Here is a 21,186-nt window from a genome sequence, read left to right as displayed (position 1 = left end):
ACACCCCGCCGCTTTTTAAACATTTTTTAGATGTACGCGCTGTGGGAGATACACACGTATCTCTGTGGCTTTGAAAATCCGCTCTGCATGAGCAAGCCCTTCTTTGTGCATCCTCTAATGTACGCATCAGACTTTTAAAATTCACCTCTATGCATTTAATTTCAGTGTCATGATACTTTTTTATTTTTATGTTGCAACCTGTGCTTTCTTTATAAAAGATAGAATATAATTACGTATCTAGTTAAATAAGTTGATGAAAATGCTTCATTAAAAAACAGGTTTGGATGCCTATTGACCAACCAGCAGCTATCTCCATAGCTGGGCCAAATTATTTGCATCTATGAGGCCCCCATCAAATGTTGGAAAACTACTAATATACCTAAGTAAAATATGAAAAAAATGTTTTCAGGTAGTTGATTTTCAAATATGTCTCTGTAAAAACTGAAAGATGTATGGTGGATTGATCATTTGCTGAACAATTATTTTAAACAATATGCTATGTTTATTTCTCACGGGGCCATCCTATCACTCACCCCGACGCCACCAGCCAAATACTGCCACCCCACATAGCCAGGGAAACACCACTGCTCCCACTTTTCTCCTAGGGGTGTGCACCCCAGGTTATAAGGACTCCACTGTGGGATTCCATGCTCTTGGTACTCTCCAATGACATCACACAGCCAAGTATTTAAACCCAGGCATGTAGCACAGGATTGGCTCAGCAAACATGTCCCTGAATTGTCTTCAGCCAAGCTTGCCTTGTTTTCAGCCTCACTCTTACTCCAGTCTTCAGCCATCAGTTTCAGCCTCAGCCATACTCCAGTCTTTGGCCTTCAGCTTTTGCCTCAGCCGAGCTCCAGTCTTTAGCCTTCAGCTTGAGCCTCAGCCATGCTCCAATCTTCAGCCTTCAGCCTCAGCCTTGTCTGGTCTCTAGCCTCATCCAGCTCTTCAGATCTGACCGGGGAGACTTCCAGGATGACGTCACTGGGGTCGTTAGCATCGTGAGCCAGCTCTGGGCCCTCTCCTCCCGAATCAGCCGCCATCCCCCCTCAAATATTTTTAGCCGCCTCTCTTTTTGGCTGGATGTTGTGGAGGACATCGGGGGCTACTGTTTCGCCACAGTTTCGGGCAAAATCGAGCGCTCTGGGACCTGTAACAAGCTCGAGATTGGCGAGACTTACCCAGCCACACAAGTGAGTCAGCTCTGGGCCTTCTCCTTTCTAATCAGCTACCATCCTCCCTAACTCCTTTTTCCTCCGTTTTTTTTTTTTTTTTGGTCGGAGGTAATAGAGGACGCTTGGGGCTACCGATTCGCCACAGTTTGAGGCGAAACCGTGCACGCTAGGGCCCAATATGCGCCAGAGATTGGCACAGCTCTCTCAGCATAAAAAACACAGTGTGGCCAAGATGGCAGCTGCGACCACGGGAGACAGTGTAGCTCTGGTAGCAAAGGTCTTGGAGGCGACCCTGTTAAAAATATCTGCCAGGGTCGCTGAAGTTTTGGATGCCAGGCTTCTAAAAATTCAGTCCTCAATGGAGGATATAAAAAATGTTGTAGAGGGGCAGGCTAAAAGGCTGGATGAGGCGGAGCACAGATTGTCTGATCAGGAAGACCGGCTGCATATTGTGGAAAGGCAAGTACAAGTGCTATCACCGCAAAATTCCTCGCTGCTGGACTGCCTAGATGATCAAAAGAATAGGAACCGGCGCAACAATATTAAAATAATAGGCCTTCTGGAATCTGTGCCAGAACAGGAACTGTATGATCTTATTGAAACTGGCTGCCGACTCAATTGGGTCTGACTTTAACCTCTGGTTGCTTGCGCTGCAAAAGGGTACACAGAATGGGGCCGCTCAGGGAAGCAGCTAGCAAACCCGGGCCCGTGATGGCCAGAATTTTAAACTGGTCACACAAAATTCAGCTCATGCAAGTCTTTCAGCAGCACTCTGGTGTGGAATACCAGGGCCACTGGATCATGCTGTTCCACGATTTCTCCGCAGCAATCTCAGCACAGCACAAAGCCCTGTCTCCTGCATGCACAGAGCTACTCAAAAGGGGGATACAGTTTGCGCTACTTTTTCCTGCGAAGCTCAAAGTTCAGCATAACGGTACTATCCTCTTCTATAAAAAGGAGGAAGCCAATTCTTTTATATCCTCTCTGGAGCCAGCCAATGCTACTTGAATGGTGCAGGCCAGTTGGATTTGAATTCGCAAGGGATTCAGTTTTCACTTCAATATCGCTGCTACCTGACTGGTCTAGGCCCCACATTGAGGGGTAAACCCCTGTCTCTTCACAGATTTTCTTCACCACAGTTCTTTGTTGACTGAGGGATCGTCCAGTTGTTTATTATGTTTAAGCAGGTTCTGTTTAATTCGCCACCAGGAACAGCAACTACTTGCTATGCGGAGGGGAGGCGGCGGGGGAGGCTATTGGGGGGGGGGGGGGAGAGGGCAGAGGGAAGCCCATGGACCTATGGGGAAGATGGGTACTTCGTGCTTCTTGAGGAGCAAGGAGTTCTGGGTTTGGATGAGTTCAGTGTGTGTGGGGTATGTGTGGGCATGGATGTTGTTTGTGTCTGCATGTGAGAAGCAGGCTGGGGGGTAGGTTTCAGGAACATGCCCAGGAGCCCTTCATGTTTTCCAAACATGTTAGTGATGCTTTTTAAATGTGTTCTGGCATGGGGGATGGAACGCCCAGGCTGGGGGGCGTTCGGTCTAGCCACTGTCAATGCCTTTTCTGTGACACATGCTGTATTTATGTTCTTTTAGCCAGCTGTCATGGTATCGGTTAAGATATCCCTGAACGTGGATGGTATCCACTCTCCGATCAAACGCATAAAATTGCTGTCCTTCTTTCAGCGTTTAAAAACCCAGGTGGTCTTTTTGCAGGAGACTCACTTGACGAAGGTGGAACATAATAAATTGAAGTGGGAGTGGGTGGGGAGCTGCTACTCCTCATCTTATTCTTCGTGGCAGAGAGGTGTAGCGATACTTTTACACAAAGAGGTACCATTTCAGCTGGACGAAGTGCTGCAGGACATGGAAGGTTGTTATGTTGTGGTGGTGGGGACACTCTGCCAACAAAGGATAGCTTTCTGCAATGCATATGCTCCAAACTATTCTCATGACTATTTTGTCCACCTGGTGGGTATTTTAGTGAGATTGCCTGATTGCGCTTTCATCTTGGGAGGCAACTTTAATACTGTGATGGACAAGCAAATTGACTTTTCCTGGCGTGTAGCCAGATGGACTCAGTACGAGTGGGATAGTATCCGCGTGCTAGCAGTTGGAGACGGATCTGACGTCAGCACGGGGTATATAGCCCCACAGGAAGCGCAGCGATTCAGTAATTTCCGTCTCCAAAGCAGTTTGGAGTGCCTGCACGCTGGTTCAGCGTGCTTTCCAAGCCTACTTTAAATTTTCTTCTTCGGACGGTTCCCTCCTTTCTCCCTAAAGTGGTTTCACAGTTTCATCTTAACCAAACTATCTCCTTGCCTACCACGGTAGGTTTGAAGAAATCTGAAGAAGGCCGTTTATTACGCCATCTCGACATCGGCAGATTGCTGCCCAGGTATCTGGACGTGACTCAAGACCTGCGAAAGACGGACCACCTGTTCGTCCTACACAGCGGGAAGAAGCAAGGTGACGCAGCCTCTTGGCCCACCATTGCCCGCTGGATTAAAGAAGTTGTCAGAGCAGCCTACGTGGAGGCTGGGAAGGCGCCGCCTCTACAGGTTAAGGCTCATTCTACCAGAGCGCAAGCAGCATCTTGGACTGAATCCGGGATGCTGTCGCCGACTGAAATCTGTAAAGCAGCGACGTGGTCCTCCCTTCATACCTTTTCCAGGTTCTACCGTCTGGATGTCCAGGCCAGGGAGGACTTTGCTTTTGCAAGGGCGGTACTACATGGTCCTCAGGCAGCCGCCCGCCCCAGCGGGGAGTAAAGCTTTTGTACATCCCACTCGTACTGAGTCCATCTGGCTACACGCCAGGAAATGTTTGGATTACTTACCTGGTAATCCCCTTTTCCTTAGTGTAGACAGATGGACTCAGCATCCCGCCCAGCTGCCTGTGCACATGGGTTTCACCGGTTCCGGGTACGCCGGGCATTTGTTTACATGAGTGCGTACACTCTTCCAGTCTCTGCGCTTTCCGGTTGTGAATGCTGGCGGTCTCCAGCCACTGTCAATCGGTCAGGGGAATCCTGTTTTCACTTTTCACTTTTCACTGAGCGTCAGTACACACATCCATAACAGCTTTTGCAAGGAAGATTACTGAATCACTGCGCTTCCTGTGGGGCTATATACCCCGTGCTGACGTCAGATCCGTCTCCAACTGCTAGCACGCGGATACTATCCCACTCGTACTGAGTCCATCTGTCTACACTAAGGAAAAGGGGATTACCAGGTAAGTAATCCAAACAGTAAGCCCCCGAGGGCTACGAGCAGAAATGACCTGCATTTAGGCATCAATTTTCTTTGTCATGAGTTAAATTTAATAGATGTTTGGAGACTTTTACACCCAGGGGACCAGGATTTCACCTTTTTTTCTCATCCTTATAGCTCTCACTCTCGGTTGGACTATATTCTGGTGCCAGAACATTTTTTCCCTCGCGTCACCGACGCCGCTATAGGGCCTATTTCAGTTTCTGATCATGCTCCTGTATCTGTCACTTTACAACTGGGTAAGTCCCCTCCTTCGGTTTTTTCCTGGAGAATGCCCCCAGATTTGGATTCTGATGCGTGCTTTCAGGAGTACACTAAAGAGGGCTGGGAAGAATATATTAAATTTAATAATACGCCCGACATTGCCCCACACATGCTATGGCTCGCTGGAAAAGCAATAATGAGGGGAAAAATTATAGTTTATGTTGCCTCACACAATAAGCAGAGAAATGTAGAAATTCTGCGTCTCACCGCAGAGTTAAAGCGCGCGCAGGTTAATTTTGTTCGGGATTCCTCCACAGCAAACAAGCAAGAGGCAGACCATATACATCAAGCCCTAAATACTGCTTTGCATCAAAGAGCATCAAAATCCTTAAGATATTTTAAATATCAGCTGTTTAAACATGGGAATGTTCAGGGCAAACTCCTTGTGAATTTAGTTAGACCTCGCAGAACAAAATCCTTTATTACTGGCGTTAAGGGTAGTGATGGCGCTTACTTGTCAGCAGGATATTGAAGCCAATTTTGTGGCGCATTATAAGAAATTATACAATTCTAAACCTCACCCTCGGCCAGTGTCTGAGGTTTTTTTTTTTTAATTTTAATTGGCCACAACTACTTGGTGACAGCCTTTCTGTATTAATGCCCGCATCATGGATTCTGAAATTTTTGCTGTCATACAGAAACTGAAAAAGGGTAAGGCGGCTGGTCCTGATGGGCTCAGTAATGAGTTTTATAAAACCCTAAAGTTCCCATTATTGCCTATAATATAATTATAATAGTATCCTATTATAATTCTTTAATCCAGATTAAACACCTCCCGCCGGACGAAAACTGCTCAACTATCATTTTATTGCCAAAGAAGGGGCGGTATCTACAAGATGTGGGATCTTACAGGCCTATCTCCGTCATTAATGTGGACATAAAAATCCTCACAGCAGTCCTGGCAGCCCGGCTCAATACTATCTTGCCTACCTTGGTGCACTCAGATCAGACCAGCTTTGCCCCTCGTCAACAGGAGGTGCAAAATGTGAGAAGGCTCATTGCAGCCCTTAGTTACCACTCGCAGGAGGAGGCCCTCATTCTTAGTTTAGATGCCAAAAAGGCTTTTGATTCCCTATCCTGGAACTATATGTTTTGGGTACTACAGCAATATGGGATAACAGGGGACTTTGTTGTATGGTTACAAATCCTTTACCATAATCCTAGTGCTAGAATCCTTATTAACGGGGGGCTGTCAGTCCTTTTTCCCCTACAAATGTGGTGTACGGCAGGGATGTCCGCTTTCCCCTCTATTTGTCTTGGCATTCGAGTCATTAGTGGAAAAGCTTCAGCGTGAAAAAGGATTTTGGGGGATTAGTTTGAGTGGGCACCCCATTAAACTTGCTATGTTTGCAGACGACATCTTGTTATTCGTAGGCCGACCCCAGCAGAGTTGGCTGGCCATCCTCTCAAACTTCACTCAGTTCCGGGACATAGCGGGCCTTCGCAGACATTTTTCCAAGTCAGAAGCATTGGCCCTGCATCCGCAACTCCCCACGACATGGCAAGGCTCCTTTTCTTTCACGTGGGCACCTGGGAAGCTGAAATACTTAGGGGTTTGGATCCCTCGAGAGTTGGATAAGCTCTATGAGTTAAATATATGTGAAATCTTGGCCACTCTGGGGCGGCAGTTGCAGGCTTGGCAATCTCTTCCCCTCACTTTCTCTGGGCGTTGTGATTTAATTAAAATAATAATTGTTCCCAAACTGCTATATAAGCTGCACATGCTCCCCCTTTGGCTCAAGGTTCTCAATCTTAAAAAATTACAGGAGGGGCTGATTAAATTCTTATGGGCAGGTAAGCATGCCCGGATCAAATACCAAACTTTGGGGCATCCAAAAGCTCAGGGAGGGCTGGGACTGCCTGACTTTCGAGCCTACAACTTCGCCTGTCAGCTGCGCTTTATTGGGGAATGGATTATTGATGCCTATACTTACAGTGAAGAGGGGATGTTAACCCCTATGACTTTTCCCTGGTCTCCTTTATATGAAGTTCAGATGTCCGCAGCCACGGTCCAATCACTAGCCATTCCTAAATGTTTTTTCAATCCTTGCCGAAAGGCCTGGCGGTGGCTCAGTCATCTCTACCGACTGCCAGGTTCTTTCTCGTTGCTAACCCCGCTGGTGGGTAACTGTGACTTTCAGCCTGGTATCATGGCAATTGTGATATTCAAGACCTGGGCTCGTTGTAGCCTCATGTATGTCTTCCATTATTTTGAAGAAGACTCCCTCAAGTGTTACAATATGCGACTGGTTGAAAATTAGTTGCCACGCAAGTGTTTTCTTCACTTACCTTCAAGCTCGTCACTATTTGCAGACCTTTCACTGGCAGCCAGAGGAGTTCTTACGAGAAACCGCCTTCACAAAAACTCTGTTTGAATTTGCGTACTCACACAACTCCATAAAAGGATGGAGTAGACGATTAAAAGTGCGTTGCTGACATCTCACCTTGATCTTCTGCCCAACTATTGGACACCGTTTTGTGCAAGCAACGTCACTGTTACCTTCTTCGCCTCTTGTTTCACCTCTCTTCATAAATGGTTGAAAGATAGTGGCTTGCAAGACTTACATTTTCGGATTATCCATCATACCATCTGTGATGATGTGCGACATTTTCATATGAGTCGCCTCCCTTCTTCACTATGCATTAAATGCTCCAAAGTAGAAGGCACCATGGTACATCGGTTAATTCTTTGCCCATCCCTAGTGACACTTTGGACCCAGATAATGGCTTGTGTCACTAAATGCATCCAGATCCCTCTACAAATGTCCGCTGTACTTCTGCTGGCTGGACCGTGGGTGCTCTCTGCGAAGTGTACAGGGGCCCAGGATTGCTTCGGCAGGATTGCTTTTTTACTAGCCTGCAGTACCATACTTGCTGATTGGACTGATCCCTTAGTTACTACTTGCGGCCTGGCATCATCACAAGATGGACTATCCCAAATCTCCTAAGCCTGCGGACAAGCAATATGCAGATTGCTGGACTCACTATTACTCTCTTCTCTCACCAGCTTCTCAAGGTCATTTGATTTCAGCAGGCTACTGCATCACTTGGTATTCCACTACTTCCGTGACAATTAAACCCAGAGTGGGACCACGCTGCACATTTTTCTTTTTTTTTCTTTTTCTGTTTTGCTATTCTGTTACGGACCCTACTAATGTATATAGAAATTGGGGCTCCTGAGCAGGGCTATTTGGGGCGGGGGGGGAGAGGTTGCGTTTGTTGGTTGAGGTGGTTGTATGGGTGGAACGTGTGTGGTTTGACTGGTATGCATGCTTGAATGGGAGTGGCGATCGGGTTAGGGAGTTCTGTTTGATTACATGGGTGGATGATGTTATTTAAAAGAGGATTTGCATAACCTCTGTATCGATTGTTACCCTGTTGGTATCGTTTTTTTGTATACCTGTTCGTGCTTGTGGAAATGCATGCCTTCGCAATAAAAATGATTTTACAAAAAAAAAAAAAAAAAAATCTGTCCAAAGTCACAGCTTACCATAGTCTAGCTCATACAAAGACTCGTTCGTCCACTGTCTACACAGACCTTAGGGCTCTGCGCATGAGGTTGCATCAATTGTGCCACAGCAAGAGGGACTCATGCTCACATTGCTCGCAACACAATAGGATTTCTCCATTTCTGGCTTATAGGGACAATGTATCTCTGTTTCTCTCTTGCGCTCTCTATAGATACAGATAGATGTGTTGAGAGAGAATGGTCATAAGTCAGGAATAGAAATCAAATGATCCCTCTCACATACACATGCTTAGCTTGAACTTTAAAACTGCCAGCAATCCGCATATATTAACAAAATGTGCCATTTACTTCTTTAGTGACAATCATACATCTGCACACTGTTATGAATATTGTGGTTTGCTGGTAGTTTTAAGGGCTCGTATAGCTGTAAAGAAAAACAATTTTCAAGGGTTTTTGTGAATATGAGACCTTAACTCTTAATATTCAAACACTACCAGATATAAAAAATCAGCCCAACATAACATCTTTTTATAGAAATAATGTGGATTCAGCTGGAGTGTGTGTTGTAAAATAGCAAATTTAAATTTTGCTTCATAGTGATGATTGAAAAGTAGCATCTCACTTTACTCAGAGATTTAACAAGTGGTATCTATCTCATAAGTAAAAGATCTGGCATGGTCCACGTTTCACTATTAAAGCTGTATCAGAGTGGAACTGAATCACAACACACAAAAATGACCAAAGATCCATAGTAGCTTCTGCCTGCTGACTGTTCAACAAATGCTGACTAGCTTGATTGTTTAATAAGAAATTTAGGGACTAATATTCAAAGTGCTTTCAATGCTATTTAGCTGAATAAGAAGAATATGTGCTTACACTGAATATGTGCTTACATTCCGCTGTCACTATTTAGCCATATAAGTCACTTTTCTCCTAGGACAAGCAGGATGGTAGTCCTCATAGATGGGTGATATCACCAGATGGAGCCCGGGATGGAAAATTTTTGTCAACGTTTCTAGAAGCTTTGAATGGCACACTGACATGCCTAGCATGCTACTATCCATGTGTCCAGCTCTTCTTTTCCAAGGTGCAGATGTCTCACGGTTTTGGATCTCAGCTTTTAAGAGTTTTTTTCTTGTCTTTTTCCCAGTTCTTCTCGGTCCAAAAACTGGGTCCCCCTTCTCTGGATGGTGTCCTCTTCTTGGTGCAGTAGGTTAAAATTTTATACCTCCTTTGCGATAGATTCCCAGTGCGCCGCTCCTTGGTAGCAACCGGCCATCGACCGCACGCTGTTCTTTTATGGCACCATCCGGTTTTCGACGGTGCCCCCAGTGCCCGCAGACATGTCCTTCACAGACCCGTACGAGGTTTGTATCCTCTGCCTGGGGGCATCACATGACGTCCAAGGGTATCAGCTGTGCGACCAGATGACCCTCAAGGGCCATCGTGCACGGCTTCATAAATTGGAGAAACATTTTGGCTTTAAAAAGTCTGCTCTATCCATGCCTGCATTGGAATCATCAATGGAACCGCTCGATATGCGTTCCCTCTCCACATCCCCGGCGGCATTGTCTAAGGACCATGGAGAAGGTGACTGCTCTTCCATTTTCTCTCCACTTTCATGAACATTGGGATCCTCAGCTTCCTTGGCACTAAAGAAAGATAAGATTGAGCATCGTGGGAGATCCCGGAAACACAGGCACCAGTCCTGGTGCAGCATTGGCGGTGGCTGTTCCACCACCAAAGCAACCCCGTGGCGAAGAGGCCCCACCCTCTGACAGACCCGGGAGTCCCAGGTGTTCCCCACCAATACCGGTGCTGGGCACAGTGCCTCCTTGGAGCTCTGAGGAACTGCCAGTGACGTCTTGTCCCCCTCCATCAGTCCTGTCCTCACAGGACTTTCCAGGAGGAGCTGGACAAAAGGGTGCAGTATGCGGTACTCTGAGGCCTATGGAGCATTGAACCACCCCCGCCACCGGCCCCCATACTAGTGCCGGAGCCCACATCATCCATTCTGGCGCCCCTGCTAGAGCGTCTGGATGTCCTGCTTGGAGTACTCCTGACACAAACAGTGCCCGGAGGACCCTCTGTTCCCCAGTAGCCACCGATTTCCCCCCCCCCCCCCCCCCCCCCCACGATGCAATTCCCATCATTGGGTCCTCCGAGGATGAAGACGAGCACTGACCGCTGGCGCCGTCTGGTGCAGTGGTCCCAAGGCCTTCGCTTCCCAAGCCCTTGCCTGGGCATCCGGCCTCCCGAGACTCTCAGTGCCCCCAGGTCTAGAAATTTGCGTAGACCTCACCCGCGTAGGCCCCATAGGGATCTCAGTAAGGAAGAGGGGCCTTATGATCCGTGGGGAGATGACTCTTTGGAGTCTTCCTCAGAGATGTCCAACAAATCTTTCTCGGACACTTCGCCCCCAGAGGAAAGGCGTCTGTCTCCCCCCGGAGGATCTCTTCTTCATGGGCTTTGTATGGACCATGGCCAAGATCATCCTCTTCCAGCTTCTTATGGAGGAGGATGCGCGGCGTAAGATGTTAGAGGTCCTCCAATTTTTCGATGCCCTGAAGGAGATAGTGGCTGTTCCCATCCATGATATTTTTAAGGACTTCCTTCTTCATATGTGGGAACACCCAATATCCATCGCCCCAGTTAATAGGCAGGCGGATGCCATCTATTTGGTGCAACAGGCCTTGGGCTTTGAGAGATGCTACCTCTCCTACCAGTCTGTGGTAGTGGAGTTTGCTCTCAAATGGGCCAAATGCTCCCACACCCATGCCTCGGCCCTGCCGGGGTGAGAGCATAGGGAGCTCGATGCCTTGGGCGCCTTTTCAGGGCGCCATGCTCATCGCCTGGATAACCTCCTACCAATTGTACATAACTCAGTACAGTCGGAACCTATGGAAGCCAGTCAAAGTTTCTAGAACTTTGACTGGCACACTGAGCATGCCCAGCATGCTACTATCCACACATCCACGTGGGTCCCCTCTTCAGTCTCTTTTTTTCCGCGAAATAGCTGCCTCGCAATAGTGGAGCTCTGCTCTTAGCTCATTCATTTCAAAGTATTTTCCCGGTCGTTTTTGACGTTCTTGGCATAGGGTCCCTCTTTTTCTATCGGTGCTGTCCGGTGTGCGGTAGGTGTTTATAACATTTTTCCTTTGCGCGGTCAATTTTCAGCAAGTTGCCTCTCAGTGACCAACGCCATTGACTGCTCGCTGGCTATTTTTCATGGTGTCGTCCGGTTTTTACTGATGCCCCCAGTGCCCACGGACCATGTTGATTACTGATCAGCATGAGGTTTGTATCCAGTGCCTGCCTGACAGTCTGATCTAATTACTCCGGCATCAGGGGCATCGACACCTAGAGGCAGAGGGGAGCCATTAGATACGCCATCCCTCTCTACCCCTCTGGCGGGTCCCTCTCATGAGAGAGGAGCCAGTGATAGGCCGTCTCTGGTGTTGTCACACTCAAGTACATCAGGATCTTCACCTTCCTCTACTCCAGGGAAAGACCAGGCCGAGCACCAAGGAAACCCCACAAGCATCATCACTGGTCACCATCGGTGCTTGGCTCCAGGACCAGTGTGGCATTGGTGGCCGCCGTGCCGCCACCGAAACAACCCCATGGGGAAGAGGCACTGTCCTCTATCAGACCTGGAAGTGCAAAGCGTTCCCCACCAGTTGCAGTGCTGGGCACCGAGCCTCCTCTTCCTCTTCCTCCTCCATTCATCTTAACTACAGTGGATTTTAAGAAGGAGCAGGATCTCAGAGTTCATCAAGTGGTGCTCTGAGCCTTGAGGGATATCGAGCCACTGTCGGTAAAGGTCCCCATGCCAGTGCCAGAGCCTGTACCGTCTCTCTTTGCACCCCTGCTAGAGCATGTAGACGTCCTTCTGGGTGTACTTCCAACGCATCCGGTGCCCGGGGGACCATCAGTTCCCCAGCAGCCACCGATGACCCCCTCTGGAGCAGTTCCCTTTATTGGATCCTCAGAGGAGGAAGAATCCATGCAGCCAACTGTGCCTTTGAGGCCTTTAGTGCTGCAGCCAGTTCCCAGACCATCTGGGATCTGAGTGCCATCAATTCCCTCCGGGCCGTCAATGCCCACGGTGCCCTCAATGCTAAAACCAAGAGGCTTGGGCAGGGACCTTCCACACCAGTCCCCGAGGGACCTTATTGAGAAAGAGATCTTGTGCGATCTTGTGAAGTCTTCCTCAGAGCACTCTTTCCAAGCTGTCTCTGCCGGATGAGAGGTGTTGGTCTCCCCCGAAGGATCCTTCCTTTGCGGGCTTCGTCTGGGCTATTGCCAAGGCCATCCCATTCCAGCTCCTCACTGAAGAGGAAGCTCAGCACAAAATGCTAGAGGTCCTCCAGTTTGTTGATGCCCCAAAGGAGATAGCGGCTTTCCCAGTCCATGAGATTTTCAAAGAACTTTTCCTTAGGATCTGAGAGCACCCTATGTCCATTCCTCCAGTCAGTCGGAAGGCGGACACTATTTACCTGGTGCAACAAGCCCTGGGCTTTGAGAGGCGCCACCTCCTGCACCAGTCTGTGATGGTGGAGTCTGCCCTCAAGAAGGCCAAGCACTCTTGCACCCACGCCTCTGCCCTGCTAAGTCAGGACACAGGGCCTTAGATGCCCCAGGTAGGAAGGTCTTTCAGAGCGCCATGCTCATCGCCTGTATTGCGTCCTACCAACTATATACGACCAATACCTCTGGAACCTGTGGAAACAGATCCAGGAATTGTCGGAGTGCCTGCCCCAGCAGCAGTACGTTTTCATGGCAGTAGTGTGCAAGCACGAGGTTTTCATGGCAGGTGGGCAAGCACGAGGTGCGGTCCACCTATGTCGTTTTTGAAATGGCAGCGAGGGTGCCTGCAAAATATCCTGGCTTTGTGCCTCAGACCTTCGACAAGAGGTCCAGGAGAAGCTGATGGATTTACCCTGCATAGGGGAGAATCTCTTCGGAGATAAATTTAGGGACGCAGTGGCCCATTTAAATGACCACCATGAGACCCTGCAACACCTCCCAGTGGGTACCTCAGATCTGCCGTCCTCAATCAGGACATCCTTGCAACAGGGCTTCAGGAAGGCCTTTTACTGCCAGAGAAAGTACTACCCTGCTGCTCCCCGGGCACACACATCATGTGCCAGCTTTCGGGGTCACGCATGTCAATAGCAGACTCCCAGGCCTCAACCTGCCCCCCTCCCCCCCAGCAAAGCCCCGCTAAGGGGTTTTGATACAGGTGAGGGAGCATGTGCCAGATTGCCAGTCGGGGGCCGACTACATTTATTTGCGGACCTCTGCCCAGCATTACGTCCAACCATTGGGTTCTCGCCTTCGTTCGCCAAGGCTTCCAGCTGAACTTTAGGGATGTCCCCGTGGACTTTCCCCCGTGTCCATTGTGGGGTCTGTCCTCTCATCAGCAAGTGCTTATTACAGAGCTCTCCACCCTGCTAATGACTGGGATGGTCGAAACCTTCCCCGCCAGTGGGGACGGGGTTTCTACTCTCAGTACTTCCTGATACCAAGGAAAACAGGGGGCCTGTGCCCTATTCTCGATCTGAGGGCCTTGAACAAGTTTCTTCAAAGAGAAAAGTTCAAGAATGGTCTCTTTGGGCACCCTGATCCTTCTCCTGCAAGATGGAGACTGGCACTGCACCCTCAACCTAAAGGAAGCCTATGCCCACAACAAGATCTTACGCAGCCACAGGAAGTATCTCTGCTTTCTAGTGGGCAAGGAGCATTTCCAATACCATGTGTTGCCCTTCGGCCTCGCTTCTGCTTCATGGGTCTTCACCAAATGCCTGGTGGTTGTGGGGCACACCTACGCCGGCAGGGAGTGCGCATGTTCCCCTATCTGGGTGATTGGTTAATCAGAAGTAACACCCAGCAGGGGGCACTCCGCTCCCTGACGCTAACTGCCTGTGTGCTGCAGTCTCTGGGGTTTGTCATCAAATACCCCAAGTCCCATCTCCACATCTAGGCTTTATTGGAGCCAGACTGGACATGGTTCAGGCCAAGGCATTTCTTCCCTACGACTGAGTGCTTGCCCTGGCATCACTGGCGGGTTTGGTCTGCCACAGTCAGATTTCCCGCTCGCCTGTTGCTCCATCTTCTGGGTCACACGGCTGTGTCTGTCCATGTTACCCCATTCGCCCGCTTGTGTATGCGCAGTGCTCAATGGACCCTATGCTCTCAGTGGCTAAAGGCAACCCGGTACCTCAATGCATGTGTCTGCATCATGCAGCCTCTTCAGGCCTCCCTGTCTTGATGGGAATATCTCTCCAATCTGGAGCTGGAGCTGGAGCTTCCGTTTCAAGCTCCCCCGCCCTAGATTGTGCTCACCACCGATGCATCCACCCTGGCGCATGTGGACAGCCTTTGTACACAGGGTCGATGGACAGCACAAGAAGCTCGCTGCCAGATCAACTTCCTGGAGCTCCGAGCGATCTGCTGTGCTCTTTGGGCATTTCGGGATCATTTGTCCCACAAAGCTGTCCTGATCCAAACTGACAATCAGGTTGCAATGTGGAACATCAACAAATAGGGAGGCACGGACTCCTTCCTCCTTTGTCAGGAGGCGGTGCAGATATGGTCCTGGGTCCTGTCCCAAGGCCTGCTCCTGCAAGTGATTTACCTGGCTGGGATGGAAAATGTGGTGATGGACTGCCTGAGTTGGGCATTCCAACCACACGATTGGTCGCCGGATCCCTCAGTAGCGGATCGGATCTTCCACCTGTGGGGAACCCCAGATGTAGATCTCTTTGCCTCCCCTTGCAACAGCAAAGTCAGCCACTTCTACTCCCTGTACAGGAGCGACGGGAAGCCAGCCTCTGATGCCTTTGCCTGCTACTGGGGCAAGGGTCTTTTGTATGCATATCATCTGCTTCCACTGATAATGAAGACTCTCATGAAGATCCAGCAGGACAATGGGACCATGATTCTGGTGGCCCCGTATTGGCCGAGGCAGGTCTCGTTTCCAATCCTGCAGGTCCTGTCGGTCAGAGAGCCCATCCGTCCGGGGACCTCCCCTGAACTGATCACACAGGTTCAGGCCAGGCTGCACCATCCAAATCTCATGTTATTAGCTCTGACGGCCTGGATGTTGAGAGGCTAGTTCTGCAGTCCCTCAACCTCTCTGACAACGTGTCTCAGGTACTGGTAGCTTCAAGAAAACCTTCCTCCAGAAAGTCTTACAGCCTCAAGTGGAGGAAGTTCTCCATCTGGTGTGGGGGTCATTGCTTGGATCCATTTGCCTGCCCCATGCCGCAGTTTCTAGACTACCTGTGGAGACTGGCCTGAAGACCAACTCGGTCAGGGTCCACCTGAATGCCATCAGCGCTTATCATCAAGGTATTGGTGGTACGCCCATCTCTGTGCATCCCATAGTAGGACAATTTATGCGAGGGTTGCTTCAGATGCAGCCCTCCATGCGTCGACCTGTTGTGTCCTGGGACCTCAATGTGGTCCTAGCGCGGCTCATACGTGACCCGTTCGAGCCTATACACTGCTGCAATCTGAGGTGCCTAACCTGGAAGGTTCTCTTCCTCGTGGCGGTCACTTCGGCTCTGAGATAGTGAGCTTCCGGCATTGGTGACTTATCTGCCTTACATGAAGTTCTTTCATGATAGGGTGGGTTCGCAGGACCACCCTAAGTTTCTGCCTAAGGTGGTGATTGATTTTCATCTTAATCAGTCTGTTATTCTGCCTACCTTTTCCCCGAGACCTCATTCTCACCAAGGCTAACGGGCTTTAACAATCTGGACTGTAAGAGGGCTTTGGCCTTCTATCTCAAATGCACTGCAGGCCACAGGAAGTCCTGCAATTCTTCATATCCTTTGACAAGAACAGAATGGGCGTTGCGGTAGGCAAACAAACTCTGTCCAACTGGCTGGAGGATTGTATCTCCTTCTGCTATGCGCAGGTGGACATTCAGCTTGGAAGCCTCATTAAGGCTCACTCGGTGAGAGCAATGGCAGCATCGGTAGTCCACTTACGAGCAGTTCCCATTGCCAAAATTTCCAGAGCTGCAACGATGAGTTCCCTACACATTTGCTGCTCACTGCTGCTTGGACAAGTATAGTTGACAAGACAATAACTTTGGCCAATCTGTCCTTCGTAACCTCTTCCAGGCTTAAAAACCCAACTCTCCTGTCTAGAGTCCATTGTTTGGATTCATGCTGTCTCCCTGTGTTACCAACAGCACCGCAGTTATGTTTGTGCCCGTTGGCACCTGGTTCGGTGCCTGGTCATAAGCCTTACCGGGAGCAGCCTGTAGCTTGGTATTCACCTATCTGTGAGCACTATCATCCTGCCTGTCTTAGGAGAAAGCAGAGTTGCTTACCTGTAACAGGTGTTCTCCTAGGACAGCAGGATGTTAGTCCTCAGGAAACCTACCCACCACTCCGTGGATTTGGATTCCCATGCGTTTCATTATTTTATTTTTTCGCTCATGAATTCTATGTTACGAGACTGAAGAGGGACTCCATGTGGATGGGTGGATGGTGCAGTCAGAGTTATAAAAACCTTTACAAACTTTGACTATGATCCTGATATCAGAGTGTTTATTGTGCTAATACTTAATCCACTGCCTCTTACCTCACAATGGATTGCAAGCAGAATCAGAGCACAGCACTCAATATTTAATCATTTACCAATTCAAAACAATATACAGTGTTGAATTAGAAACAAAAAAACTGTATCAGCTCAAAAAATGGACACCTTTAGTCCCCAGAAATGCATCACCAACCATCAACAAAAACAATCTGAAAAAAAGAAGAGGAAAGTCACTAATTTCCTTAGAAAGCTGTAGTTTCGTCCCTTAATAACAAACCGTGCTTATACTCAAAATCGCTCAACACAGGCCCTTGTTTTGGCAAAACCAGCTGCCTTCCTTAGTGGTCAAAAATTCCTATCACTGCAAGTCAAACAAAGAAAATTAAAATTGATATATATCCAAACTTTTTAAAAGACAAACAGAGCCCACTCCACTAACCTGTATATATATATCATACAAACGTCAAACATGGTGGCACACTTGCTACGATGCCAGAGCAAACCAACCTTTAAAGAGTTGCTGACCGAGCAAAACACAAAAAGGATTACCAATGGCCTTACTCAACCCTACAAACTAAACAAAACTAGCAAAAGCAGTTAAATGCTTAAAAGACTGCCTAAGTGATCTCCTTGTTGAGACCAGAAGGGTGAACAGTTTTCAAATTATAAATCCATCTTTGTTCTCTTCTGGTAAGAAACGGATCAAAATTTCCCCCACAGGAATGCAAAGTAGGTTGCTCAAGTACTGAAAAGCAGTGCTCAGAAGTATGTGATATAAATCTTTGACCCCTGATGAATGCAGTTAGTTCTGCCGAAACACTGGCCTGTGTTGGGTGATTTTGAGTAGAAGCACTGTTTGTTATTAATGGAAGAAACTACAGCTTTCTAAGGAAATTAGTGATGTTCCTCTTCTTTTTTGAGATTGTTTTTGATCAGGTTCATAGTTTGATTTATTCTAGATATGCACCATATTTGTTCTTTTGCTTTATTTATATTACAGGTGTGTGTTTACAGTTTTATAGTATGTTCCTTATAAATATTAATGATGCAATGATATCATGACTTTTTGGAACAATTTTCTGTGGGGTTTTTTAATTATTTTATTGGACCATGTCTCACAGTATTGATGTATGAAAGAGTAAATGTAGACTTGTAAATTTTAATTCTGATCAGTGTTCTGCAGATGAATCAACATGTCAGTTCTCTTTGGGTCAAATTAAATATGCTGTAGTGCTTCCGTCAGGACACAATACTAACTTCATGTTTATCATCTTATAAGTTTTCAGTGAGTCCTGTGATCTCTATACTTAAGATTGTTTTTATTCATTCTGAGCTCCTGTGCATCATATTGGTTCCAGTACTTGAGTTCAGTGTTCATGTCCTTTTCCTCATTAATTGGCTTCTACAGTGACTAAGATTTTATAATTGTTTAACTGATAGAAAAAATCGTATTACATAATAGAAGCATCACTTGGCAAATCACCTAGCAGTGGTTCAAAAACATAGCTCACATGGAAGAAGAAATGAAACAGCTTTATGACATAGGAAATAAAGACATTTTGAAAAATTCTAATTAGGTGGATTATGTTAAGAACATAAGAACATGCCATACTGGGTCAGGCCAAGGGTCCATCAAGCCCAGCATCCTGTTTCCAACAGTGGCCAATCCAGGTCATAAGAACCTGGCAAGTACCCAAAAACTAAGTCTATTCCATGTTACCGTTGCTAGAAATAGCAGTGGCTATTTTCTAAGTCAACTCAATTAATAGTAAGTAATGGACTTCTCCTCCAAGAACTTATCCAATCCTTTTTTAAACACAGCAATACTAACTGCACTAACCATATCTTCTGGCAACAAATTCCAGAGTTTAATTGTGTGTTGAGTGAAAAAGAACTTTCTCTGATTAGTTTTAAATGTGCCACATGCTAACTTTATGGAGTGCCCCCTAGTCTTTCTATTATCCGAAAGAGTAAAAAAACGATTCACATCTACCCGTTCTAGACCTCTCTTGATTTTAAACACCTCTATCATATCCCCCCTCAGCTGTCTCTTCTCCAAGCTGAAAAGTCCTAACCTCTTTAGTCTTTCCTCATAGGGGAGCTGTTCCATTCCCCTTATCATTTTGGTCGCCCTTCTCTGTACCTTCTCCATCGCAATTATATCTTTTTTGAGATGCGGCGACCAGAATTGTACACAGTATGTTAGAATCCTATTCTTCATCTATAACAAAATATGGAATTGCGGTAATTCAGCAAGAAAAATATAAACTTATTTTGTTCTTTAAATCCTCTCTTGTGCCATTTTAATGAAGATAAAATTCAGATGTGGTTTATTTGCAAATACTTAACTGCACTGTGTATAAAAACTTTCATATGTACAAACAGACCACATCTGAGCAATCTGTAAATAACTGAGCATCCTAATTTGTGTGACACTCTGACTATGCCTACATTTTCCCTTGTGACATTTTATGAGTCTAAGTGTATTGTATGTCCTTGAATATTTTAATTTGGTTTTCAGATTCACTTGCAGTCCATGGGATATCTTTTATCACAGTGCTTTGATTTTAAGGACAACCAGATCATGCTTTTAGTTTGGATTAATACCTTTAAGAAATTCTTACTCATGTAAAGTGCATCTGTTGTGTCTCAGATCAGCAGACTCTGCAATCTTTCTTAGAAAAGATTTTGCCTAATAAGGAGCAGTCTACCAGCTAGCATCACTACTTTTGTCTTAAGTAGGAACAGATTATTCTGTCTTTAAAATAATTAGATTTTGGCAAATGAGATTCCATTCCAATGTATTTGTCATTAAGACTTAAAATAGAACAGCCTCAATATTCTTGGCAACTCCCAAGTATTGTGGTACAACATAGTATAAACATGAAAACCTAAAATGTTCAGTGCTCATGCACTTTCTTTTGTGTCCTGTGTTTTTGTCTTTCAGTGTAAACCTCATGAAGATCAAATTAGACCCAGAAGGACTAGGAATCATATTACTAAATCCCTTTCTTCAAGAATTTTTCCCCGAACAGGTATTGGCCTTTCTCATACATTTTTTGCATGGGTAGGATATTTTATATTGTTGATGATTTGGGTCCTTTATCTGTGGATATTTACCACTTCTGGATAAGAAATATTTTAGCATTTATTGAATTGTATGGTATATTTGCCTAGTGTTTCTTTTAGAAATTGTTTCTAGCATTTCTGGCCAAAAAACAATGATTGTTGTAGTACATGTGCATGGCTCAAGCAAAAAATATTAAAACGATAGTGTTCCTAAGTAATTGCCATGTAACATGCCTTCTGAGCCTCAGCATTCTGGGTATTGGTAATCATAGTTTTCCACTTATTTCATCAGGAATATGCTGTAATATACTGAGTTGTCATAGAGCTCTATTTTCCAAACAGTGCCATTATGAATTGGAGATTTATTGAATGTACAATGTAATATTGGAACTGCTACCTCCATTTATTTGCACTTCAGAACAATAGGTTGAAAAAGGTTGTGATATTGTACAAAATAATTCTTCCGGCATTGCCAACTAAACTCCGACATCCTGAGATTCATGTCGAGTCCTGGTTTTGTAATGTCCATCCTAGTGCAACCTAAACATAGAACAAGTCAGCAGATAAAAACCATATTAAGGAGTCATGAGATAAGAGTGAAAGGGGATAGACTCAGGAGAAATCTAAGGAAATATTTCTTTACAGAGAGGGTGGTGGATGCATGGAAAACCTCCATGTGAAAAAGGTGGGCCTTTTTGTCCTGCAGAATGTATAAGGATGGGTGATAGAAAACCAAGATTCAGTTCTAATAGTCTCATGATAACATGGAATTTAGCTGGCAACACTGCACACTCCTCAGGCACTGACTAGTACGTTATTAAAGTGAGTCATTTACTACCAATGCCCTTTGAGCAATTGGAGGTTTTCTTGAAACAGAGTTAAGCATGATTTTAGGAGCTGCCTTAAAAATGTATGTAAAATAGAGAAGTATGTTTGATACTTTCTCCTTCAAATAAACTTTACATTGCCATAATATAAGTGCTGTATTTCAAGAGATGCAAGAAACATCTGTTGTGTGTATTTGATGTTAGGTGTTTTTACAGGGCTCAGTAGCCATCACCAAGACAATCTGTTAAACTAAGAGAGACAGAAACAGCAGCAGTAAAAGCTGAAGTAAGGTTCTTATCTAAAGGGTTCCCCTTTCTCTTAGGAAGGAAAGGGAAGGGAAACAGACCTCCAGAAGCATTGTGAAAACATATAAACATATTCACTAAATGTATATTTAAGTGCTTTTCTCTAAGGACAGCCATTACACATGTCTATATCTGCAGCTGTCTGTAAAATAGTTGCAGGGGATGTGGTGCTGTCACAATATGTATTTCACACCTCTGCTGACAGCATTAGAAGTTCTTTATAAAGATTTAACTGTTTGTTTATTC

At 46.3% G+C, this 21,186-nt stretch overlaps 1 protein-coding gene across 1 annotated transcript in view; it reads left to right on the top strand.

Moving 5' to 3' along the window:
• MINDY3 (MINDY lysine 48 deubiquitinase 3) overlaps positions 1–21,186 on the top strand; it is a 696,716-nt gene that overhangs the window by 584,442 nt on the left and 91,088 nt on the right. Inside the window, exon 13 of the mRNA XM_029588822.1 lies at positions 19,686–19,773. Within this exon, the coding sequence (XP_029444682.1) occupies positions 19,686–19,773 (88 nt within the window). The remainder of the gene's footprint in view (positions 1–19,685; positions 19,774–21,186) is intronic.

The sequence above is a fragment of the Rhinatrema bivittatum genome, chromosome 2 (genome assembly GCF_901001135.1).
Source record: "Rhinatrema bivittatum chromosome 2, aRhiBiv1.1, whole genome shotgun sequence".
Taxonomy (NCBI): Eukaryota; Metazoa; Chordata; class Amphibia; order Gymnophiona; family Rhinatrematidae; genus Rhinatrema; species Rhinatrema bivittatum.
This window is presented reverse-complemented; position numbering and strand designations above follow the sequence as displayed.